Source organism: Arachis stenosperma, chromosome 2 (genome assembly GCF_014773155.1).
Source record: "Arachis stenosperma cultivar V10309 chromosome 2, arast.V10309.gnm1.PFL2, whole genome shotgun sequence".
Classification (NCBI taxonomy): Eukaryota; Viridiplantae; Streptophyta; class Magnoliopsida; order Fabales; family Fabaceae; genus Arachis; species Arachis stenosperma.
Genome location: NC_080378.1, coordinates 71,092,084 through 71,118,494, shown reverse-complemented (window position 1 = coordinate 71,118,494; position 26,411 = coordinate 71,092,084). Strand labels below are relative to the sequence as shown.

The 26,411-nt window shown below is 39.9% G+C and overlaps 3 protein-coding genes across 3 annotated transcripts; 1 reads left to right on the top strand and 2 right to left on the bottom strand.

The window, feature by feature from the left end:
* Positions 1-309: 309 nt before the first annotated feature.
* On the bottom strand, positions 310-1,581 carry LOC130962995 (uncharacterized). The gene has a single exon (XM_057889145.1). The coding sequence runs from the start codon at positions 1,579-1,581 to the stop codon at positions 310-312; it is 1,272 nt and encodes a 423-aa protein (XP_057745128.1).
* Positions 1,582-5,918: 4,337 nt separating this feature from the next.
* On the bottom strand, positions 5,919-8,561 carry LOC130962994 (uncharacterized). The gene is made up of 4 exons (XM_057889144.1): positions 6,701-8,561; positions 6,393-6,597; positions 6,151-6,227; positions 5,919-6,067 (listed from the first exon to the last, which is right to left on the bottom strand). Exons 1-4 carry the CDS (start codon positions 8,559-8,561, stop codon positions 5,919-5,921), a joined length of 2,292 nt encoding a protein of 763 aa, XP_057745127.1.
* Positions 8,562-14,349: 5,788 nt separating this feature from the next.
* On the top strand, positions 14,350-14,907 carry LOC130962993 (uncharacterized). The gene is made up of 3 exons (XM_057889142.1): positions 14,350-14,502; positions 14,560-14,778; positions 14,902-14,907. The coding sequence occupies exons 1-3, from the start codon at positions 14,350-14,352 to the stop codon at positions 14,905-14,907; spliced, it is 378 nt and encodes a 125-aa protein (XP_057745125.1).
* The last annotated feature ends 11,504 nt before the right edge of the window (positions 14,908-26,411 follow it).

Below are 26,411 nucleotides of genomic sequence, written 5' to 3'. Positions count from 1 at the left end.
ACAGTGCTGCCAATATGGTAACTCAAAAAATATTGATCTTTTTTTTCATTGGCCTTTACTTTTGCTTTGCGTCTTCCTAAAGGATTTATCTTCTGACTTTAGCATATCTAGAACCTCTTCACCTGTTAACATTCGTGGTGGACCCCTGAATTCTATTTTTCCATTAAAAGATCTCTTGTTAGACCTCCATGCATGATCAACTGACAAAAATCTCCTATGGTCCATGTAAACTGTCTTTTGGCTATGTTTCAAGTAACAAAAAGAAGTATCATGGTTACAACAAGGGCAAGCTAACTTTCCTTTCGTACTCTAACCAGACAACATCGCATACGCTGGAAAATCATTGATTGTCCAAAGAAGTGCAACATGCATTTGAAAAGTTTCATTCTTAAAAGAATCATATGTATCTATCCCTGACACCCATAGCTCCTTCAGCTCTTCGATCAATGGTTGCAAAAAAATATTAATATTATTTCCTGGTGAACAAGGTCCAGGTATGATCAAAGAGAGCATGCAATATTCTGACTTCATGGACATCCAAGGGGAAAAGTTGTACACCATTAAGACAACTGGCCATGTGCTGTGTGACACGTTCATAGTTCGAAAAGGATTAAAACCGTCACTAGCCAAACCAAGCCTCAAGTTACGCAGTTCTTTTGAAAAGTTCGGGTACTGACTGTCCAAGTTCTTCCATGCTTGGCTATCAGTAGGGTGCCTTATGCAACCATCTTTCAAACGCTGCTCATCATGCCACCTCAATGCCTCAGCTGTGTTTGGGCACATAAAAAGCCTTTTAAGCCTTGGTATTAAAGGAAAGTATCTTAAGATTTTCGCAGCAACCTTATGAACTTTATTTGGAAGCGCAAAGTCCTCTTCGTTGCCATCCGTAGTAGGAGTTTGATTATATCGAGACTCTCCATAGATACAGCAAACTGAGTCATTTATGTACTCATTCTGATACAGCATGCAGTCATTAGGACATGCATCAATCTTTTCATAGTCAAGACCCAACTCTTTAACCATATTCTTAGCTTTATTAAAAGAAGTGGCAATGTCCAAATCAAGTATAGCTTCTTTCAATAACTCCAAGAGGGAGGTAAAAGATGTGTTACTCCACCCATGTAGACACTTCAATTGGTAAAGACGAATGATGAATGATAATCTCGAAAATTCAGTTGTACAATTCGGATATAATTCCAGACCTGCTTCGTCTACTAGCTTATAAAATCTCTTCGCATCTTCAATCAACCCACTGTTCCCCTCCTCAAGATTTGCCATATTTCCAAATGCGTCACGTAGCAACCCGTCAATATCATCAAGGCCGCCTCGATCATCCATGTCAGTATCTACTACTGTTGGGATTACTGATTCCCCATGATTAGTCCATTGTTTATAACCTTCGACAAACCCATAGCAAATAAGATGCTCATATACGGCGTCTCGTTCACGCCAATAAGTGTTTCCACACTTTGCACACGGACATTGAATTTCTTTTCCAACCGATTTTTCCATTACGAAGGCAAACTCTAAAAAATTATTTACACCAACTATGTACTCGTTCTCAAATCTTGGTGAATCCATCCAATCTTTTGACAAAACATGATTAAACTTAATAATGCAAATTTCTGAACTTACTAAACATGGTCTAATAGGTCAATTATAGTGACAATCTAGCTACCATATACACACTACTTAAATAACTAAAAGATCAAATTATAATATATATCAAGTATGATATAAATTTATTGCTTAGTTCCTTCATTTTGAGATAACATTTGAAGTTGTTATACATTGTGCCACAATAACAACTCATCAACTCCTTTTATCTTTACCAGCCCAAAAACAATATCCTATATACAAAATAAAACAAAAAAAATTCAAGAGAAGGTAAATCTATATGAAGAATTAAATTATTAAACCTCCCTTCCCTGCCATATATACGTACTTTCATGTTTGTTCATTCTTAATTAGTGATTAGAGATTATAAATGAAAAATACTCACAATAAGTCATAAAGCAGACTCAAATTATTGTAATATATATACGTGCAAAAAGACCACGTGAACCAGTATATCCATTTATATGTCCACAATAATGTTAAACCACGTCTTTTAAATTTTTACATTTAGACTTTTTGATTTTTTTATCATTTATATACATTGGGATATTTAATTATTAAGTTTTGGTCTCTCAGTCAAAATCAATAATTGTGAACCTAAAGAACTTATCATTTTAAAATATAAAAAATTTAATTGTAATAAAAAAATTTTGACTAAATTTTAATAAATCCTTTATGATAAGTCATCATTTGTTGTAATAATGAGGTTATCCAAAACATTTTAGCTTAATTTCATTAAATTGTTTCAATTTCTCACAAATTAAATTATCCAATAATATAAACCCTTTAAGATAAGTCATTTGTTGAAACATATCGTATGAGGTTATCGGTTCATTTTAGTTTAATTCCATTAAATTGTTCAATTTCTTACAAATTATCCAGTCATATGAAAACGGTAAAGTTTTGCACATGGCTTTTAAAATGCTATGAACAAGTTCACGTGCTTAAAAGAGGGGAATAATTCATTAAAGTTATCACTACTGTACAAATAATTCAAAATTTATTCATTTCAGCAGCAGCCAACACAAGAATAAGGCATACAGCAATAATACTATACAGCAGCATCATATAAACCAGTTTAGCACAAAAGTAAATCAATGAAATAGTAACATAGGATCAATAACAGTTTAAACCTAATCAACAGCATCAAGCAAATTAATTTAGCACAGGGCAAATCAATGAAGCAGCAGCAGAAAACTAAATTAGAATAGGGCAAGTCATTACCAGCACAGGAAAACCAATTTCAGATAGAATAAACATAAGAGTTCAAACCTAAATCCACTACAAAATCAATTGACTACCTAACCACCTAATTCAACTAAGCTAACCTAATCAAACAGCAATCTAATCAACTAACACTAACATGGAGTTTAATCAAAGAAAATTTTTAACAGAAAAAATTAATTCCACTCAACTTTAATAAATTTCATCACTTGCAAAATTAACTTAAAAAAGAAAAAAAAACATTTTTTCATTCTTCATTTTTCTCTTTTTCCAAACCAGTTCCATTTTTGGCAAGTTTCCACAGCACAAGCAGAAGCATTATCAAAGTCCAAAATCAAAAAGCAATTCAGATTACATATTACAGGAGGCAATTCAACTCAATTCAATTACAAATTACTAAACCAACACTCTTCAATCCAATTTTTTAATGCAAACTAAACGGAAAATATATCAACAACAACAACTAAATTGGATGTGAGTTTGTTTGTTTTGTTCCATTCCAATGGATAATACAGAGAGAGAAAAAAAGAAAAAAAGCTTGAATTGTAAGTAAAATACACAAACAGGAAAAAATTAATAAATAAATAAATAGAAAGAAAAGAAAAAAGTTGTGGCTGCTAAATCCTAATAAGAATTGGTGTTTAAAGTATTTCCTGACGCTAAGTCTAACAAATTGGTAGGTGTATGAGAAATAGTTATAGCTATATAATGCAGCAGCACAAGACACAAGTACACAACTGCATCAAACTTCACAAGTTCAATTAATATTTAATATGTAACTTTCTCATTCATAAGATTATAAGTTCAACAAGTAAAAATATCATTGAATGCTACAATACAAAGAAAATTTTACAGCATGTATGAACATGCAATCACAGAAAATTTCCTCACCAAGTTTGCAGCACATCAATTCAATTACTGATTTAATATCTATTTATAATGCAAGAAAGAGAAAACATCAACTTAGTTCCCATCTACAAATAAGAAGCATCATATTGCCTCAGGTAATATTTTGCTCAAATTGTAACTCAATGTTAAAGAAATGCAGAAAAGGCTACATAGATAACCATTAGCACTTAGTATTATGATTATGAACCTTTTGGTGCTAAATTTTCTTTCAAAGCTTCAAATTCACAAATAACACTAATTGGACTCTCCTTAAAAGTAAAATACACTTACAAGCACATTCAATCGGACAAACACACAATCACAAAACTAGAAAGAGAACCTAGATTTGAGTAAATTGATGCAGTTAATTTCTATTTTGCATCACTGAATTCTAAACAAGCACATCGATATTTTACTATATATATTTTACTATATACAAAATAGGTGAAACCATAAGATCAATCCACTTTATAAGATCAATTTTGTTGTTCAAAGAAACAGGAACTAGAGTGAGATATGTTGTCTCACTAGGGTGTTTCATGAAAATGTATCTAAGGAGCAGAACCATGAACAAAATAAACAATGATGCTATCACAATCCTGCCATACCACTTCTTCATTTTTTTAATGATCCTATGAACAATGAAGTTGCTGAAGTGAAATATTCTATGCTTTAACAGTATGCTAGAACTAGAAACCAATAAGAAATGAAATTAATTGGTGAAAAATAAAAAATAGTAAAACATCACTTGTTCACCAATATCAGTGAACTTTGAGATATCCACCAACCAAAGAACAATCAAATCATGGAGGCATTTCTATGTCTCAACAACAGAGTAGTGTAAAACCCGGTTAATTAATGGCTAATTAACCCACAAATGAGAATTTATTCTAGAAAGCCAAAAATGTGATTTTTATGGCAAAATATGATAGAGGAGTTTGAGACGAGAATTTCAGTACCAATTTTGTAAAAATCAGATCAAGATTGGACAGAACGGGCCAAACCGGGCCAACCAGACCCAAAGTGAGCCCTTGGCCCAACCTAACTAAACCTTAAAACCCTCATTTCAGCATTCTCTCTCCTCACAATACACTCAAACACGATGAAATAGAGTAAGGGAGGGGAAGAACACTCTCTCAAACTTCTATCTCTCACTTGATCTTCAAACCATCATAACTTTTAATTTAGAGCTCCAATTTGTTCTTGGAGGTGTTGAGATCTTGAGAGCTTGTGGACAAGTGGTTTGGAAGTGCTCCGGTTGAGCTTGGGAAATCGGCTAAGGTATGGTCTCGGTTTCTTGTATCTAAAATGTAATGTGATTGGAAATACCTAGGCTAGAGGCCCTAGGATAGGCATTAAATTGTTGATGGTTGAATGGTTGAGATATATGATGTGGTCATATATGTGATTATGATTATTGATGCCTTGAGGGTATGATGTATGAGAAATATACATGTTGTGATATATGCTTGATGAATTGTTTGAGATTGCCTATTTGACTGCATCTTACTTGCTAATTGTCTAAATGCCTTATTTGTTCCTATTTGTGTATCTCTTGTCTGATATAACTGTGTTTGCTATATTATATTCTTGCTGGTGGTTGGGAGGTCTGAAGGAATTGGAAAGGGAAGTATTAGTTAGTCTGAAGAATCCTTAGTCAGTTGCCATTTATGGTTTATCTTGTTTATAAGCTTTGATTGTATTTGGAGGAAGTTCTAGGATTGCCTTCGGCTTTCCTCAAATATTACATGTTATATATGTGGGAACTGTTACCATGCTGGGAACCTCTGGTTCTCATCCATGCGGATTTTATGGTTTTCAGATGCGGGACATGAGGCTTCTCGTTGATGTATGCTGGAGACTTCTGGATAGCGAAGATCCTTTGTTCTTGGCAAGGTTCAGAAAACCAGACCGGTCATCAAACCGCTCTAGTTACTGGTTCACTGGTCTAACCGGTTCAACCGGTGGTTCAACCGGAAAAACCGTTTAGAGTAGAATAATAAATAAATTATAAATACACATCCTAAAATATAATTATAGTCTGATATAAATCTTAAAATATATTCGAAATTTAAAACACTACATAAAATATCATCAACCAAATACATATGATCTTATCAAAATCCAAACTCAAAAGTTAAATAGTAATAAAAGCATATCTAAATATTAAATCCCAACATCATGGTTTATCAATCAAAATCCGCAAGAACTTGTTGCAAATCTGCTTCGGTGGGATGATCTTCACCTTCATTCCCACCCTGATCAGCAGAAGAAAGAGATGCAGCATAAAGACCACTACCACCACCGCCACTTTGATATAAATCAGCATCAATTTCACCTAATAAAATAGAAATGTTATCATTATATGATAAACTAACAACATTCTAATAAATCATTAGAAACTAAATATACTATACTCACGCAATAAGTCATCCACATTACTAGGAAGATCAGGCTCTTTCTCTACAACCTCTTCAGTCACCCAGAAGTCAACTTGACTGATACTTTCATAATCAATTGGATCATGCTGTGTCTTTTGCTTTCTTTTTTCTTTTTCCTTCCTAAAAAGTTAAATACAATATATGAAGATTTAATAATTTACAAATTTATTATGATAAAGATTACAAATGAAACAATATAGTATTTCATGAAACATATATTACCTGGATTTAAGACGCAAATTATAGGTAACATAAACAATGTCATTCAGTCTATCATGCTCCAATCTATTTCTTCTTTTTGTATGAATCTGGTCAAAAAGGCTCCAATTTCTCTTACACCCAGAAGAAGCAGATGCTTGGCTAAGAATGCGAACAGCTATCTTTTGTAGACATGGAGCAGAGCCTCCGAATAACCTCCACCATTCATCTACCAATTATAAAACCATAACATATTATAAGATATTAATTAAGAACATAGGAGCTCAAAACAAGTTACTATTGATTAAACAAATATTCAACCATATTCTTACCAGGCTTAAGTTCAGATGCAGCTGGAATAACTTCTTGTCTATCAAAACTTTCCTTCCGATCTCTATATAAATGTATTTCTTTCATTGCCTGAACTGAATCCAAATTGTTACACTTGCAATACAAGGTAACAAGATCAAGCAAACCTCGCATAACATCAGGTGCTTCTTTATAATTTTCATTAAAAAAGAATTTAGGATTCAGGAAGTAAGCTGCCGCATGAAGATCTTTCTTCAAATGCTTGTCCCATCTTGAGTTGATAATATCTGTGTACGGCTGATATGCAGTCTTGGATTGCCTAAACATCTCCTTAATTGCATCTTCTGCCCTTAGCATTCCTTCATAAACATACCCCAAAGATGGGGGGTCATCAGCATTAACAACCCTCAGTAAGTAAATCAGAGGGCTCACAAGTTTACATACAGTAAAGCAATCGTCCCAAAATTTTGTATCCAGAATAATAGCACTCACAGCTCTACCAGTAGCACTCCTTCCTAATTTGTGATCAGTGAAAATTGAATCTACAACCAATTGTTGCAACTCCTTTTTACGGTCAAAGATGCTCTTCAATGTAATAAACACAGTTGCAAACCGGGTTGCACCAGGACGTACAATTTCTCTCCACTTAGGTCTTTCTCTTAGCCAAGATAAGAAAACCGTATGATTGTACACAAATACTGTGATATTTGAAGCACGAGTTGCAAGGTTAGAAATATGCGCCATGCTGCTTATATCTTTTAAAATAAGATTAAGGCAATGAGCAGCACATGGTGACCAATAGATATTATCATATTTTCTATTGATAAGCCTACCAGCAGCAACATAATTGGCCGCATTGTCAGTCACAACATGCACAATATTATTTGGGCCAATCCATTCAATCACCTCAGAAAACAAAGTACACAAGTGTGAAGCATTTTTTACCATACTGGAAGCATCTACTGATTTCACAAAGCACAAACCTTTAGAACAATACACCAAGAAATTGATTAACGTCCTTTGTCTTTGATCTGTCCAACCATCAGCCATGAGGGTACATCCAGTTTCCTTCCATGCACTCCTATAACTATCAACTAGCATTTGACTTTCTCTTTTAAGATCAGCCAACAAATGAACCCTTAACTTATCATAAGAAGGCCCCTTGTAACCAGGTCCAATACCAGCAACACCATCCAACATATCTTGGAAATATGGCGGCATCACAGCATTAAATGGAATTTTACAATCCAAAAGCCACCGAGCAAATCGTTTATCAACCTCGTGTATCGCCTCTTTGTTTTGCAAAACACTCTTAATACTTGGTTGAGCTCCTGGAGTTGTTCTTGGTGCAAACATAGGAGGAATGACTTTGGCTTTTTTCTTTGGATCGCCTCCAACTCCTTGCTGATTCGAGGTACGCTGCTGTTCCTGTTCTTCTTGGATTGCCTCATCAATTGCATCATCTACCTCATCACCACCCTCTTCACCAAAACTTACTTTTCTTTTCTTTTTGCTGGCCTGAATATCTTTCAACAAACTTTCCATCTGTTTTTCCACATCATATGGAACTTTAGGACATTTTTTTACGTCTCCGGTAACCTTTGCTAGATGTTTCTTCATCCTGTGAATTCCACCTCCATTGAAAACTTGTAGGCAAAATAAACATTGATACTGTGGTTTTCCATTCACTGTTTGTAGAGCAACATATTTCCAAGCTAAATCTGTTTTTCCCCTAAGGTTCGAAGAACCTTGTGACTGACTATCGTTAGCACTACGGGAATTAGGATTAGCAGCATCATTCGAAATAGGAGTATCGGCAGGCATGTTATTATTCACAGAATCATTGTTATCAGCAGTTGCTTCTTGATTAATACTATCTTCCATAACTAAAATTAATAAAACATATATGAAATTAAAAACAGCCATAGCAATAAACATTAACAATTCTATCTACATTCTACACAATGAACATTAACAATTATGCAGAACAAATTTGAGAAATTCAGCCAGTCAACAAATATGCAAAACTGAGTCAATTTCCAGCATTAACAAAGTACAAAACAGTAACAAATTTGAGCTACAAAACAGAAATTTGAGCAACACACAGAAATTGAACTACAAACACAAATTGAACTACCAACAGAAATTGAGCAACAGTGCAACACACAGAAATTCAGCTGCAAACCAAACTACCAACAAACAGAAATTGAGCTGCAAATCAAGTTACCAACAACCAGAAATTGAGCTGCAAACCAGGTTACTAACAAAGAAGTTCACAGAGGTAAAGAACAAAGATGAGCAGAGGAACTCAGTTCACAGAGGCAAGTTGAAGTTCACAGAGGCAAGTCGGAGTTCACAGAGGCAAGTTGAAGTTCACAGAGACGAGTTACTCACCGCGCGACGATGAAGACAATGAGACGGGGCAGATGAAGACGACTCAGACGGCTGGCTACTGGGCAGGGAACCAGGCGAAGAAGGGCGACGGCGGTTGGGCTGTTGACCGGTGACCGCGGCGACGAAGGAGGGGGCGGTGGCAGGCTGGGGTTCGGGCGTGGAGGGTCAGCTTTAGGCTTCTCTCATTCAGAAGGAGGGTTACTTGGGCTGACGACCAGGCGACGACGGTTGGGCTGTTGACCGGTGACCGCGGCGACGAAGGAGGGGGCGGTGGCAGGCTGGGGTTCGGGCGTGGAGGGTCAGCTTCAGAAATTCTCTGATTCTTTGTTCTCTTCTCTCACGAAGATGAACAACACAGAAGAGTAGAAGACAGAACACGCAGAATTAGGGATTCGGGGGAAGAAAGGGGGGTGGTTGGGGTAACCGGGTCAGGGTGATCCTCGGGTCGGGTCGGGTTAAGGGTTACTTTTTCTTAAATAATGAAACGCCGTCGTTTATGCAGAACCGGCCGGTTACCGGTTCGGTTCAACCGGCCGGTTTTTGGCCGGTTCGTCGGTTCGTCGCCGGTCTTTCCAAGACGGTTTCTGCAGGAGGACCGGACCGTCTGCATGGCCGGTTCGCGGTTAAACCGGTCAAACCGGCCGGTCCGGTCCGGTTTTCAGAACATTGGTTCTTGGGACTTTGTTTTGGTTTTATGTTTTCTCTTAGATGCTTTTATCTCCATTAAATAATACAAACTGTATTGACTCCTCTTATAGGAGATTTTGGAGAATAGGTTCTCTGTATTTGTGTCCCTTTGGGTTTCCTTGGGGTATCTTATTTTAATTACTTGTATATATTGCTATGCTCGGACCGGTTACCTTTGCAACCGGATTATGAGTTTTGATATTTCTGTTTTTGACACTCCCTTGTAGATATATAATCTCACATTAGTTTATCCTTGTTCGATACGTTATCAATTGGAGTGTTGTGCCTTTCGAGTTTCGATTTTTTTACCCCTTTTTCTTCAAAGGTTCCTAGTTATAATCATTATTCACACTACTACATGTACTAAATTTTTATTTTAGAGGTCGTAATTCCTTGCCATCTCTGAATTATGACTTAAGCATAAGACTTTGTATGGTACGGTATTATATCATGGTATCGAAGCAATTCGTTCCTGTAGAGCCTGAGGGACGGACTGACTATACTTCTGTGTGTTCTCTATGTGTGTGTTATGTGATATTAGTATATATACTTGATATAACTGTCATAAACATTCATGAGCATGTATTTGAGACTTTGAAGCACTAAACTTCTGATATTGAGACTGATCAACTTAATATCGATTATTTGGTGTGTATAGGAACCAGATGGCACCTTGTGGACGCGGTAGAGCCCATGGGAGAGGTCATATGAATGCTCGTGCGCTGGAGATTAACCCTAATGACCCGGTAAATTTTATGACGGTGTTGGAGAACATGGCTGCTGCTATGCAGGCTACTGCTGAGGCTCTTGGGCAACAGATGAACAACCATGACAATGACGGAGGTGGAGTTCAGGGCCCAATAACACTGGCAAACTTTTTGATGGTGAATCTACCTAAGTTCAAGGGGACTACTAGTTCGACTGAAGCCGATACCTGGTTTCAAGGTATGGAGTGAGCACTACAAGCGTACGTGGTACCTGAAGGGCAGCGTGTTGAGTTTGCTACCTATTTGCTCACTGGGGAAGCATCGCATTGGTGGCAAGGAATCCGACGTCTCCTACAGCAGGGTGATAACTATATCACCTGGGATGTCTTTCGGGAGGAGTTCTATAAGAAGTACTTTTCGACTTCTGCTAAGACAGCCAAGGAATTTGAGTCACTGCAGCTAAAGCAGGGTACTATGTCCGTATCTGAGTATACTAACAAGTTTGAGGAGCTTTTCAAGTTCTCCCGTATGTGTCAGGGGACTCCGGGAGACTAATGAGGAATGGAAGTGCGTTAAGTATGAAGGAGGACTCCAGAGTAATATCTTTAGCTCAGTGGGACCAATGGAGATCAGAAATTTCTCCGAGTTGGTGAACAAGTGTAGAGTTGCTGAAGAGTGTGTGAAGAAGGCAGCTGCTGAGAGAGAGAGAGAGAGAGTCATAAGGGATCATTCCCACATAATCGAGGGAAGAGCTTTGCACCTAGAGGTCCGCCTTTCAAGCGGGGAGGTTCTTTTAGGAGGCCCAACAATGACAACTCCCAAGGGAAAAGGTTTGGAAAGTAGCCACAAAATGAGCAAGCTTGTGCTAGGTGTGGAAGTCACCATCCGGGAGCCCCGTGCAAGGCTGGATAGGGTTTGTGCTATAATTGTGGAAAGGCGGGGCATAAAGCCGCAAACTGTCCGGAGAAGTAGAAGCAAGGTGCTGGGAAAGCACAACAGATTGGTCGAGTGTTCACCACCTCAGCTATAGGTGCCGAGGGATCCGAGACACTTATCCGAGGTAACTGTGAAATGGATGGTCAAACTTTAACTGCTTTATTTGATTCTGGAGCAACACATTCATTCATTGCATTTGAAAAAGCTAGTGAGCTAGGCTTGAAGATTGTAGTTTTAGGTTATGACCTAAAGGTGTATAATGCTACCCATGAAGCCATGGTAACTAGGCTAGGATGCCCGCAAGTTTCCTTTAGGTTCAAGCAGCGTGATTTTGTCCATAATTTAATCTGCTTGCCGATGATCGGTCTTGATCTTATCTTGGGATTGGACTAGTTATCTGAGAACCATGTCCTGCTCGATTGTTCTACAAAAACAGTGTGCTTCATGTCGGAAGATACAGAAGGGCCGGTTGTGGTGAATAGTTACTACTTGAATTCTATGATGGTGAATTACTCTGGGACCGATGTCAGGGTATTCTATTGTTGACTGCAGGTGTTTCGGGTGATGATCAAAGATTGGGGCAAATTTCGGTTGTATGCGAGTTTCCGAAAGTTTTTTCCGATGACATTGACGAATTTCCACCTAATTGAGAGATTGAGTTTGCTATCGAGTTGGTGCCTGGGGTTGGACCAATCTCGAGTGCTCCGTATAGGATGTCACCACTGGAAATGGCTGAATTAAAGTCTCAATTAGAGGATCTATTGGGTAAGAACTTTATCCGACCAAGTGTCTCCCCGTGGGGTGTGCCAGTGCTACTGGTAAAGAAGAAAGATGGGAGTATGCGGCTCTGTGTGGATTACAGGCAGCTGAACAAGGTCACAATAAAGAATAAGTACCCGTTGCAGAGAATTGATGATCTCATAAATCAGTTACAAGGAGCTGGGGTTTTCTCCAAGATTGATTTACGATCCGGATATCACCAGATAAGGGTGAGGGATGAGGATATCCCTAAGACCACTTTCAGGACTCGTTATGGTCATTACGAGTACACTGTAATGTCTTTTGGATTGACGAACGCTCTTGCAGTGTTTATAGATTACATGAATAGAGTTTTTCGTCTATTTCGGGATAAATTCGTTGTTGTCTTCATTGACGACATACTAATTTATTCCAAGACTGAAGGAGAGCATGCGGAACACTTGAGGACCGTGTTGTAGATACTCAAAGAAAAGAAGCTCTGTGAAAAACCGTCCAAATGTGAATTTTGGAAGAAGGAGGTGAAGTTTTTGGGACATGTAGTGAGTAAATAAGGGATAGCAGTTGATCCATCTAAGGTGGAGGCAGTGATGGAATGGAAGCAACCAACCACAGTAACTAAAATAAGGAGTTTTCTGGGCTTAGTTGGCTATTACCGAAGGTTCATCAAAGGCTTTTCGCAATTAGCCTTGCCATTGACTAAGTTAACCAGCAAGGACACACCATTTATTTGGACTCCTGAGTGTGAGGAGGGCTTTCAAGCATTGAAGGAAAAGTTGACCACTGCACCTGTGTTGGTGTTACCTGAGCCAAACAAGCCATTTGAGGTGTACTGTGATGCCTCACTAAAGGGTCTAGGATTCGTGCTGATGCAGCATCGTAATATGGTGGCATATGCCTCACGGCGGTTAAGACCTCATGAAGTTAATTATCCTATGCACGATTTGGAACTTGCTGCGATTGTGTTTGCCTTGAAGGTGTGGAGGAATTATCTCTATGGAGTTAAGTTCCAAGTCTTCTCCGATCACAAGAGCTTGAAGTACCTCTTTGATAAGAAAGAGCTTAATATGAGGCAGAGGAGGTGGATGGAATTATTGAAGGACTGCGACTTTGAGTTGAATTACCATCCGGGGAAGGCAAATGTAGTGGCGGATGCGTTAAGTCGGAAGTTGTTGTATGCGGCTTGGATGATGCTTCAAGAGGAGAAGTTGCTTAAGGGATTCGAGAGTTTGAAAATTGGTGCTTGAGAAGTATCTGGAACTCTGTGTTTGAGTCGATTAGAAATCTCAAATGACTTTAAGTCCGAACTCCTAAAGGCCCATGAGAATGATGAAGCGTTATGGAAGGTGCTACCAGCTATTGAGCAAGGGAAACAGTGGAGAGTGTCGGAAGATAAAGATGTGTTGTGAAGATTCAAGGGTAGGATCATCGTGCCGGATGTTGGCACTTTGCGGCAAGATATCTTAAAGGAAGCACACAAAAGCGGATTCTCTATTCACCCGAGAAGTACTAAAATGTACCATGATTTAAAGGCGATGTTTTGGTGGCTGGGTATGAAGAATGATGTGGCAGAATATGTCTCAAAGTGCTTAACTTGTCAGAAGGTGAAGATTGAACATCAAAGACCTACTAGTATGTTGCAACCTTTAAAGGTTCCACAATGGAAGTGGAAAAGTATTGCATTGGACTTTGTGTCAGGATTGCCAAGGACTAGGGCCAGTTTTGATACTGTTTGGGTGATTGTGGACCGACTGACGAAGTAAGCTCACTTTTTACCCATTCGGATGACTTACACCCTTGAGGAGCTAGCACGGTTATACATAAAGGAGATTGTGAGACTTCATGGCGTACCTGCTACTATAATCTCTGATAGAGATCTTCGTTTCACTTCAAGATTTTGGGGTGCATTTCAGAAAGCTTTCGGGACCCGATTAAGCTTGAGTATAGCTTACCATCTTCAAACCGATGGTCAATTTGATAGGACAATCCAAACACTAGAGGATATGTTGAGAGCTTGTGTTTTAGACCAACTGGCGAGTTGGGATCGATATATGCCATTAGTGGAGTTTGCATACAACAATAGTTACCATGCGAGCATCAGAATGGCTCCGTATGAGGCTTTGTTTGGGAGAAAATGTCAATCTCCACTGTGTTGGTATGAAGCTGGAGAGAAAGGCTTGTTGGGGCCGGAAATGATAGCTGAGACCACGAAACAAGTTAAGAAAATCCGAGATACGATGCTTACGGCGCAGAGTCGTCAGAAGAGTTACGCCGACCAGAGGCAGAAGCCCTTGGAACTTGAGGAAGGAGACCATGTCTTCCTTAAAGTTACTCCAACCACAAGAGTAGGTAGGGCGATTAAGGCAAAGAAGTTGAATCCTTGGTACATTGGTCCATTTCAGATCCTAGAGAGGGCTGGACCGGTGGCATATCGGATGGCTCTACCACCTCATCTTTCGAACCTGCACAACATGTTTCACGTGTCACAGCTTTCGAAGTATACTCCTGATGCTAGCCATGTGTTAGAACCTGAAACGGTTCAGTTAAGAGAAGATTTGACGCTTCTGGTGGCTCCAGTCAGAATTGATAATACTAGTATCAAGCGGTTGCGTGGAAAAGAGGTTTCATTAGTCAAAGTGGCATGGAGTCGAGGCGGTGTTGAGGAACACCCTTGGGAACTTGAGTCGGAGATGCGAACGGACTATCCGCATTTATTCTCAGGTAATTGAATTTAAATTTTGTAGGCATAATTTCCAATTAGGTGGGTAGGATGTAAAACCTGGTTAATTAATGGCTAATTAACCCACAAATGAGAATTTATTCTAGAAAGCCAAAAATGTGATTTTTATGGCTAAATATGATAGAGGAGTGGTGGACGAAATTATGATCACTGTTCTTTGATTTGCATTTATTGTAGAATTGTGGAACTTAGGATTTTTGGTACGAGTGGACACAACTCCGTTCAACTAACCAGCAAGTGTACTGGGTCGTCCAAGTAATAAACCTTACGTGAGTAAGGGTCGATCCCACAGAGATTGTTGGTATGAAGCAAGCTATGGTCACCTTGTAAATCTCAGTTAGGCAGATTAAAGGGTAATTGTGATTATTGGAATAAATAATAAATAAAAAGGAATAATAAAAGGGGTAGGATACTTATGCAGATTCATTGGTAGGAATTTCAGTTAAGTATATGAAGATGCTGTATGGCCCAAGGACGCCTGCTCTCCTACTGCTTCTACTCAATCCTTCTTACTCCTTTCCATGGCAAGCTGTGTATAGGGGTTCACCATCAGCGGTGGCTACTTTTAATCCTCTCGGGAAAATATCCTATGCGGCTGTCACTCGCACAGCTAATCATCTGGAGGCATCACCCATGGTTGATGGCTACATCCCATCCTCGCAGTGAAAACTAATGCTCACGCACTCTGTCACAGTACGGCTAATCACTGGTTGGTTCCCGCGCCTACTGGAATAGAATCCCTTGATTCTTTTGCGTCTGTCACTAACGCCCAGCACTTGCAAGTTTGAAGCACGTCACAGTCATTCATTACCGAAATCCTACTCGGAATACCACAGACAAGGTTAGACTTTCCGGATTCCCAGGATCCTACTCGGAATACCACAGACAAGGTGAGATTTTCCGGATCCTCATAAATGCCGCCATCTATCTAGCTTATACCACGAAGATTCTGTTGGGGAATCTAAGAGATACGCATTCAAGCTCTGTTGCATGTAGAACGGAAGTGGTTGTCAATCACGTACGTTCATAAGTGAGAATGATGATGAGGGTTATCTAATCATCACATTCATCATGTTCTTGGGTGCGAATGAATATCTTGGAATAAGAATAAGAGAGAATTGAATAAAAGGAAATAGAATTTCATTAATACTTGAGGTACAGCAGAGCTCCACACCCTTAATCTATGGTGTGCAGAAACTCCACCGTTGAAAATACATAAGTGAAAGAGGTTCAGGCATGGCCGAATGGCCAGCCCTCTCCATGATCAAGTGACCGAATGAATAAAGAGTTAAAGTGGTCAAAAGATGTCTAATACAATAGATAAATGTTCTATATATACTAGACTAGCTACTAGGGTTTACATGAGTAAGTAATTGATGCATAAATCCACTTCCGGGGCCCACTTGGTGTGTGCTTGGGCTGAACTTGATCTATCCACGAGCTGAGGCTTCTCTTGGAGTTGAACTTCGAGTTATGACGTGTTTTGGGCGTTCAACTCCGGATCATGACGTTTTTCTGGCGTTTAACTCCAAACAGCAGCATGTACTTGGCGTTCAACGCCAAGTTACGTCGTCATTCTTCGAATAAAGTATGGACTATTATATATTGTTGGAAAGCCCTGGATGTCTACTTTCCAACGCCGTTGAGAGCTCGCCAATTGGAGTTCTGTAGCTCCAGAAAATCCATTTCGAGTGCAGGGAGGTCAGATTCCAACAGCATCAGCAGTCCTTTTGTCAGCCTTTTTCAGAGTTTTGCTCAAATCCCTCAATTTCAGTCAAAATTTACCTGAAATCACAGAAAAACACACAAACTCATAGTAAAGTCCAGAAATGTGAATTTAACATAAAAACTAATGAAAGTATCCCTAAAAGTAGCTTGAACTTACTAAAAACTACTTAAAAACAATGCCAAAAAGCGTATAAATTATCCGCTCATCACAACACCAAACTTAAATTGTTGCTTGTCCCCAAGCAACTGAAAATCAAATAGGATAAAAAGAAGAGAATATACTATAAATTCCAGAATATCAATGAATATTAATTATAATTAAATGAGCGGGACTTGTAGCTTTTTGCTTCTGAACAGTTTTGGCATCTCACTTTTTCCTTTGAAGTTTATGAATGATTGGCATCTCTGGGAACTTAGAATTTTGGATTGTGTTATTGAATTTCCTAATTTAAGCACGTTGATTCTTGAACACAGCTACTTATGAGTCTTGGCCGTGGCCCTAAGCACTTTGTTTTCCAGTATTACCACCGGATACATAAATGCCACACACACATAACTGGGTGAACCTTTTCAGATTGTGACTCAGCTTTGCTAGAGTCCCCAGTTAGTGGTGTCCAGAGCTCTTAAGCACACTCTTTTGCTTTGGATCACGACTTTAACCACTCAGTCTCAAGCTTTTCACTTGGACCTTCATGACACAAGCACATGGTTATGGACAGCTTGATTTAGCCGCTTAGGCCTGGATTTTATTTCCTTGGGCCCTCCTATCCATTAATGCTCAAAGCCTTGGATCCTTGCTACCCTTGCCTTTTGGTTTTAAGGGCTATTGGCTTTTTCTACTGCTCCTTCTTTTTCTATATACTCTTTTTAGCTCCATTTTTTTTTCGAATGCTTCTTCTTTCTCACTGCTTTTTCTTGCTTCAAGAATCAATTTCATGATTTTTCAGATCATCAATAACATTTCTCTTTGTTCATCATTCTTTCAAGAACCAACAATTTTAACACTCATAAACAACAAGATCAAAAGACATATGCACTGTTCAATCATTCATTCAGAAAACAAAAGGTATTGTCACCACATCAATATAATTAAATTAAATTCAATAATAATTTCGAAATTCATGTACTTCTTGTTCTTTTGAATTAAAACATTTTTCTTTTAAGAGAGGTGAAGGCTTAATGGAATTTATTCATAGCTTTAAGGCATGGTTACTACATACTAATGATCATGAAATAAAGACACAAAACATAAATAAACACCATACTAAAAACCGAAAACAGAAAGAAATAAAGAACAAGGAATGAATCCACCTTTAGTGGCGTCTTCTTCTTGAAGGACCAATGATGTTCTTCAACTCTTCTATGTCCCTTCCTTGCCTTTGTTGCTCCTCCCTCATTGCTCTTTGATCTTCTCTTATTTCTTGGAGAATGATGGAGTGCTCATGATGTTCCACCCTTAGTTGTTCAACATTATGGCTCAAATCTTCTAAGGAGGTGTTGAGTTGCTCCCAATAGTTGTTGGGAGGAAAGTGCATTCCTTGAGGCATTTGTTGATGATGAACTTCCTCATGTTCTTCTTGAGGGCCGTGAGGAACTTCTCTTGTTTGCTCCATCCTTTTCTTGGTGATGGGCTTGTCTTCTTCAATGGAGACATCTTCATCTATGATAACTCCAGCTGAGTAACATAGATGGCATATAAGGTGGGGGAAGGCTAGCCGTGCCATGTGTGAAGGCTTGTCGGCTATTTTGTAGAGTTCATTGGAGATGACTTCATGAACTTCTACTTCCTCTCCAATCATGATGCTATGAATCATGATGGCCCGATCCACAGTAACTTCAGATCGGTTGCTTGTAGAGATGATGGATCTTTGGATGAATTCCAACCATCCTCTAGCTACAGGCTTGAGGTCCAGTCTTCTTAGTTGGACTGGTTTGCCTTTGGAGTCTATTCTCCATTGGGCGCCTTCCACACAAATGTCCCTTAGGACTTGGTCCAACCTTTGATTAAAGTTGACCCTTCTTGTGTAGGGGCGTTCATCACCTTGCATCATGGGTAAGTGAAACGCCAACCTCACATTTTCCGGACTGAAATCTAAGTATTTCCCCCGAACCATTGTGAGATAGTTCTTTGGATTCGGGTTCATACTTTGATCATGGTTCCTAGTGATCCATGCATTAGCATAGAACTCTTGCACCATCAATATTCCAACTTGTTGCATGGGGTTGGTTATGACTTCCCAACCTCTCCTTTGGATTTCATGTCGGATTTCCGGATACTCATTCTTTTTGAGCTTGAAAGGGATCTCAGGGATCACCTTCTTCTTTGCCACAACATCATAGAAGTGGTCTTGGTGGCTTTTGGAGATGAATCTCTCCTTCTCCCATGACTCGGAGGTGGAAGCTTTTGCTTTCCCTTTTCCTTTTCTTGAGAAAACTCCGGCCTTAGGTGCCATTGGTAATGGAAAAACAAAAAAAGCTTATGCTTTTACCACACCAAACTTAAAATTTGCTCGTCCTCGAGCAAGAAAGAAAAGAATAGTAGAAGAAGAAGAAAAGAATATGGTAGAGAGGGAGAGAGTAGGTTCGGCTATATGGGAGAAGAAGGGGTTTGTGTTGTGTGAAAATGAAGAAGAAGAGGAGGTTATTTATAGGGAGAGGGAGGGTGGGAGTTCGGCCATTTTGGGTGGGAAGGGGTGGGAAATTGAATTTGAATTTTATGAGGGTAGGTGGGGTTTATGGGGAAGAGGAGGTTGATGTGAATGGTGAATGGGGTAATTGGGAAGAGGACTTGAGGTGATTGGTGAAGGTTTTTGGGAAGTGTGATATGGGGAAGGGTGAAATGAGATTTGGATTAAGAGAGTGTGATTAGGATTAGAAGGTAAGGTGGGAATATGGTAGGTGGGGATCCTGTGGGGTCCACAGATCCTGAGGTGAAAACAAATACCATTCCTTCACCATATAGGCATGTAAATTGCCTTCATGCATCATTCTGGCGTTCAAACGCCCATTGGTGCATGTTCTGGGCGTTCAATGCCCATGTAATGCATGTTTCTGGCGTTGAACGCCAGTTTCATGCTTGTTCCTGGCGTTCAGCGCCAGTTTGTCCTCTCTGTGCACCATCCTGGCGTTTAACGCCAGGTTGTTGCTTGTTTTGGGCGTTCAGCGCCAGAATGGTGCTCTGTTCTGGCGTTGAACGCCGGCCAGATGCACCTTACTGGCGTTGAACGCCAGTCTGCGCTACCTCCAGGGTGAAAATTTTTTTCTTCTGTTTTTGACTCTGTTTTTAATTTTTTTTGATTTTTTTCGTGACTCCTCATGATCATGTACCTAATAAAACACAAAAATAACAAAGAAACAAAATAAAATAGAATTAGATAAATAAAATTGGGTTGCCTCCCAACAAGCGCTTCTTTAATGTCAATAGCTTGACAGTGGCTCTTATAGAGCCACAAGGTGATCAGGTCAATTTAGTGTGTAGTTGGTGCGCGAAATTGTGAACAATACTTTTTCACAACTCTCATAATCCCCGGTAATGGCTCCAAAAACGTGGTAGCTCAATACCATGGCATTACACAACTTCGCACAACTAACCAGCAAGTGCACTGGGTCGTCCAAGTAATACCTTACGTGAGTAAGGGTCGATCCCACGGAGATTGTTAGCATTGAAGCAAGCTATGGTCATCTTGTAAATCTTAGTCAGGTAAACTCAAATGTATATGATGATGAATGAAAATAATATAAAGATAAAGATAGTGATACTTATGTATATCATTGGTGTAAGAGCTTCAGACAAGTGTATGAAGATGCCTTCCCTTCCGTCTCTCTGCTTTCCTACTGCCTTCATCCAATCCTTCTTACTCCTTTCCATGGCAAGCTCGTGTAGGGTTTCACTGTTGTCAGCAGCTACCTCCCATCCTCTCATTGAAAACGATTGCATATGCTCTGGTCACAGCATAGCGGAATTCATCTGTCGGTTCTCAATCAGACCGGAATAGAATCCAGTAATTCTTTTGGCGTCTATCACTAACGCCCCGCCCTCAGGAGTTTGAAGCACGTCACAGTCATTCAGTCATTGAATCCTACTCAGAATACCACAGACAAGGTTAGACCTTCCGGATTCTCTTGAATGCTGCCATCAAGTCCTGCCTATACCACGAAGACTCTGATCTCACGGAATGGTTGGCTCGTTTGTCAGGCGAGCACTCGGTTGTCAGGCGATCAACCATGCATCGTGCAATCGGGAATCCAAGAGATATTCACTAAGCCTCAGATGCTTGTAGAACAAGAATGGTTGTCAGTCACCTTGTTCATGAGTGAGAATGGTGATGGGCGTCAATCATCACCTTCATCATGTTGAAGAACAAGTGATATCTTGGACAAAGAACAAGCGGAATTGAATGGAAGAACAATAGTAATTGCATTAATACTCGAGGTACAGCAGAGCTCCACACCTTAATCTATGGTATGTAGAAACTCCACCGTTGAAAATACATAAGAACAAGGTCTAGGCATGGCCGAATGGCCAGCCTCCCAAAGAGGGTTCAATCATCAAAACATGATCAAAAGATCTCCCTTAATACAATAGTAAAAGGTCCTATTTATAGAAAACTAGTACATAGATGAGTAAATGACATAAAGTCCACTTCCGGGCCCACTTGGTGTGTGCTTGGGCTGATCAATGAAGCAATTTCGTGTAGAGACTCTCCTTGGAGTTAAACGCCAGCTTTAGTGCCAGTTTGGGCGTTTAACTCCCAATTAGGTGCCAGTTCCGGCGTTTAACGCTGGAATTTCTTGAGGTGACTTTGAACGCCGGTTTGGGCCATCAAATCTTGGGCAAAGTATGGACTATTATATATTGCTGGAAAGCCCAGGATGTCTACTTTCCAACGCCGTTGAGAGCGCGCCAATTGGGCTTCTGTAGCTTCCGAAAATCCACTTCGAGTGCAGGGAGGTCAGAATCCAACAGCATCTGCAGTCCTTTTGAGTCTCCGGATCAGATTTTTGCTCAGATCCCTCAATTTCAGCCAGAAAATACCTGAAATCACAGAAAAACACACAAACTCATAGTAAAGTCCAGAAAAGTGAATTTTAACTAAAAACTAATAAAAATATACTAAAAACTAACTAAATCATACTAAAAACATACTAAAAACAATGCCAAAAAGCATACAAATTATCCGCTCATCAGAACACCAAACTTAAATTGTTGCTTGTCCTCAAGCAACTGAAGATCAAATAAGATAAAAAGAAGAGAATATGCAATGAACTCCAAAAACATCTATGAAGATTAGTATTAATTAGATGAGCGGGGCTTTTATCTTTTTGCCTCTGAATAGTTTTGGCATCTCACTTTATCCCTTATAATTCAGAATGATTGGCTTCTTTAGGAACTTAGAATCCAGATAGTGTTAATGATTCTCCTAGTAAAGTATGATGATTCTTGAACATAGCCATTTATTGAGTCTTGGCTGTGGCCCAAAGCACTCTGTCTTCCAGTATTACCACCGGATACATACATGCCACAGACACATAATTGGGTGAACCTTTTCAGATTGTGACTCAGCTTTGCTAAAGTCCCCAATTAGAGGTGTCCAGGGTTCTTAAGCACACTCTTATTTGCCTTGGATCACAACTCTTATTCTTTCTCTTTTTCTTTCCCTTTTTTTTTCTCTTTTTTTTTTCGAATAAATTTTTTTTTTCGGTTTTTGCTTGCTTTCTTTCTTGCTTCAAGAATCATTTTTTTATGATTTTTCAGATCCTCAGTAACATGTCTCCTTTTTCATCATTCTTTCAAGAGCCAACATTCATGAACCACAAATTCAAAAGACATATGCACTGTTCAAGCATACATTCAGAGAACAAAAGTGTTGCCACCACATCAAAATAATTAAACTATTATAAAATTCAGAATTCATGCAATTCTTTCCTTTTCAATTAAGCACGTTTTTATTAAAGAAAGGTGATGGATTCATAGGACATTCATAACTTTAAGGCATAGACACTAAGACACTAATGATCACAAGACACAAACATGGATAACATAAAGCACAAAAATTCGAAAAACAGAAGAATAAAGAACAAGGAAATCAAGGAACGGGTCCACCTTAGTGATGGCGGCTCTTCCTTCCTCTTGAAGATCCTATGGAGTGCTTGAGCTCCTCAATGTCTCTTCCTTGTCTTTGTTGCTCCTCCCTCATGATTCTTTGGTCTTCTTTAATTTCATGGAGGAGAATGGAGTGTTCTTGATGCTCCACCCTTAGTTGTCCCATGTTGGAACTCAATTCTCCTAGGGAGGTGTTTAGTTGCTCCCAATAATTTTGTGGAGGAAAGTGCATCCCTTGAGGAATCTCAGGGATCTCATGGTGAGAGGGGTCTCTTGTATACTCCATCCTTTTCTTGGTGATGGGCTTGTCCTCATCAATGGGGGTATCTCCTTCTATGTCAACTCCAACTGAATAACAGAGGTGACAGATGAGATGAGGAAAGGCTAACCTTGCCAAGGTGGAGGTCTTGTCCGCCACCTTATAGAGTTCTTGGGCTATAACCTCATGAACCTCTATTTCTTCTCCAATCATGATGCTATGGATCATGATGGCCCGGTCTAGAGTAACTTCGGACCGGTTGCTAGTGGGAATGATTGAGCGTTGTATGAACTCTAACCATCCTCTAGCCACGGGCTTGAGGTCATGCCTTCTCAATTGAACCGGCTTTCCTCTTGAATCTTGCTTCCATTGTGCGCCCTCTTCACATATGGTTGTGAGGACTTGGTCCAACCTTTGATCAAAGTTGACCCTTCTAGTGTAAGGATGCTCATCTCCTTGCATCATAGGCAAGTTGAACGCCACCCTCACACTCTCCGGACTAAAATCCAAGTATTTCCCCCGAACCATAGTGAGATAATTCTTTGGATTCGGGTTCACACTTTGGTCATGGTTCTTGGTGATCCATGCATTGGCATAGAACTCTTGAACCATCAAGATTCCGACTTGTTGAATGGGGTTGGTGAGTACTTCCCAACCTCTTCTTCGGATCTCATGGCGGATCTCCGGATATTCACCCTTTTGAGTGAAAAGGGGACTTCGGGGATCACCTTCTTCAAGGCCACAACTTCATAGAAGTGGACTTGATGCACCCTTGAGAGGAATCTATCCATCTCCCATGACTCGGAGGTGGAAGCTTTTGCCTTCCCTTTCCTCTTTCTAGAGGTTTCTCCGGCCTTGGATGCCATAAATGGTTATGGAAAAACGAAAAAGCAACGCTTTTACCACACCAAACTTAAAATGTTTGCTCGTCCTCGAGCAAAAGAAGAAAGAAGAGAGTAGAAGAAGAAGAAATGAGGAAGAGGGAGAAGGTGGTGTGTTCGGCCAAGAAGGGTAAGAAAGGGTGTTTAGGTTGTGTGAAAATGAAGAGTTGAAGAAGGGTATTTATAGGAGAGAAGGGGGTAAAGGTTCGGCCATTATGGGTGGGTGTGGGAGGGAAAGTGGTTTGAATTTGAAGGGTGAGGTTGGTGGGGTTTTATGAAGGATGGATGTGAGTGGTGAAGAGAAAGATGGGATTTGATAGGTGAAGGGTTTTTGGGGAAGAGGTATTGAGGTGATTGGTGAATGGGGGAAGAAGAGAGAGAGTGATGGTGGGGTCCTGTGGGGTCCACAGATCCTGTGGTGTCAAGGAAAAGTCATCCCTGCACCAAATGTTGCTCAAAATCACGTTTTGAGCTATTTCTGGCGTTAAACGCCGGGCTGGTGCCCATTCCTGGCGTTTAACGCCAGGTTGTTGCCCTTTACTGGCGTTTAACGCCAGTCTGGTGCCCCTTTCTGGCGTTAAACGCCCAGAATGGTGCCAGACTGGGCGTTAAACGCCCAACAGCTAGCATTACTGGCGTTTGAACGCCAGCTTCTTCTCCTCCAGGGTGTGCTGTTTTTCTTCCTGTTTTTCATTTTGTTTTTGCTTTTTTTCATTGTTTTTGTGACTTCTTATGATCATCAACCTACAAAAAAAGATAAAATAACAAAAGAAAATAGTTAACTATAAAACATTGGGTTGCCTCCCAACAAGCGCTTCTTTAATGTCATTAGCTTGACAGAGGACTCTCATGGAGCCTCAGAAATACTCAGAGCCGTGTGGGAACCTCCCAACACCAAACTTAGAGTTTGAATGTGGGGGTTCAACACCAAACTTAGAGTTTGGTTGTGGCCTCCCAACACCAAACTTAGAGTTTGACTGTGGGGGCTCTGCTTGGCTCTGTTTTGAGAGAAGCTCTTCATGCTTCCTCTCCATGATGATAGAGGGATGTCCTTGGGCCTTAAACACCAAGGATTCTTCATTCACTTGAATGATTAACTCTCCTCTATCAACATCAATCACAGCCTTTGCTGTGGCTAGGAAGGGTCTGCCAGGGATGATGGATTCATCCATGCACTTCCCAGTCTCTAGGACTATGAAATCAGTAGGGATGTAATGGTCTTCAATCTTCACCAAAACATTCTCTACAAGTCCATGAGCTTGTTTTCTTGAATTGTCTGCCATCTCTAATGAGATTCTTGCAGCTTGCACCTCAAAGATCCCTAATTTCTCCATTACAGAGAGGGGCATGAGGTTTACACTTGACCCTAAGTCACACAAGGCCTTCTTGAAGGTCATGGTGCCTATGGTACAAGGTATAGAAAACTTCCCAGGATCTTGCCTCTTTTGAGGCAGTTTCTGCCTAGACAAGTCATCCAGTTCTTTAGTGAGCAAAGGTGGTTCATCCTCCCAAGTCTCATTTCCAAATAACTTGTCATTTAGCTTCATGATTGCTCCAAGGTATTTAGCAACTTGCTCTTCAGTGACATACTCATCCTCTTCAGAGGAAGAATACTCATCAGAGCTCATGAAAGGCAGAAGTAAGTCCAATGGAATCTCTATGGTCTCATTTTGAGCCTCAGATTCCTATTGTTCCTCATTGAGGAACTCAGAGGAGATTGGTACACGCCCACTGAGGTCTTCCTCAGTGGCGTCCTCCTCTCTTTCCTCTCCATATTCGGCCATGTCTATGGCTTTGCACTCTCCTTTTGGATTTTCTTCTGTATTACTTGGGAGAGTACTAGGAGGGAGTTCAGTAATTTTCTTGCTCAGCTGTCCCACTTGTCCTTCCAAATTTCTAATGGAGGACCTTGTTTCATTCATGAAACTTTGAGTGGTCTTTATTAGATCAGAGACCATTGTTGCTAAGTCAGAAGTATTCTGCTTAGAACTCTCTGTCTGTTGCTGAGAAGATGATGGAAAAGGCTTGCCATTGCTAAACCTGTTTCTTCCACCATTATTGTTATTGAAACCTTGTTGAGGTTTCTCTTGATTCTTCCATGAGAAATTTGGGTGATTTCTCCATGAAGAGTTGTAGGTGTTTCCATAGGGTTCTCCTAGGTAATTCACCACCTCCATTGAAGGATTCTCAGGATCATAAGCTTCTTCCTCAGATGAAGCTTCCTTAGTACTGCCAGGTGCATTTTGTACTCCAGACAGACTTTGAGAAATCAAATTGACTTGTTGAGTCAATATTTTATTCTGAGCCAATATGGCATTCAGAGTGTCAATCTCAAGAACTCCTTTCTTCTGACTAGTCCCATTGTTCACAGGATTCCTTTCAGAAGTGTACATGAATTGGTTATTTGCAACCATTTCAATCAATTCTTGAGCTTCTGCAGGCGTCTTCTTCAGATGAAGAGATCCTCCAGCAGAGCTATCCAAGGACATCTTGGATAGTTCAGAGAGACCATCATAGAAAATACCTATGATGCTCCATTCAGA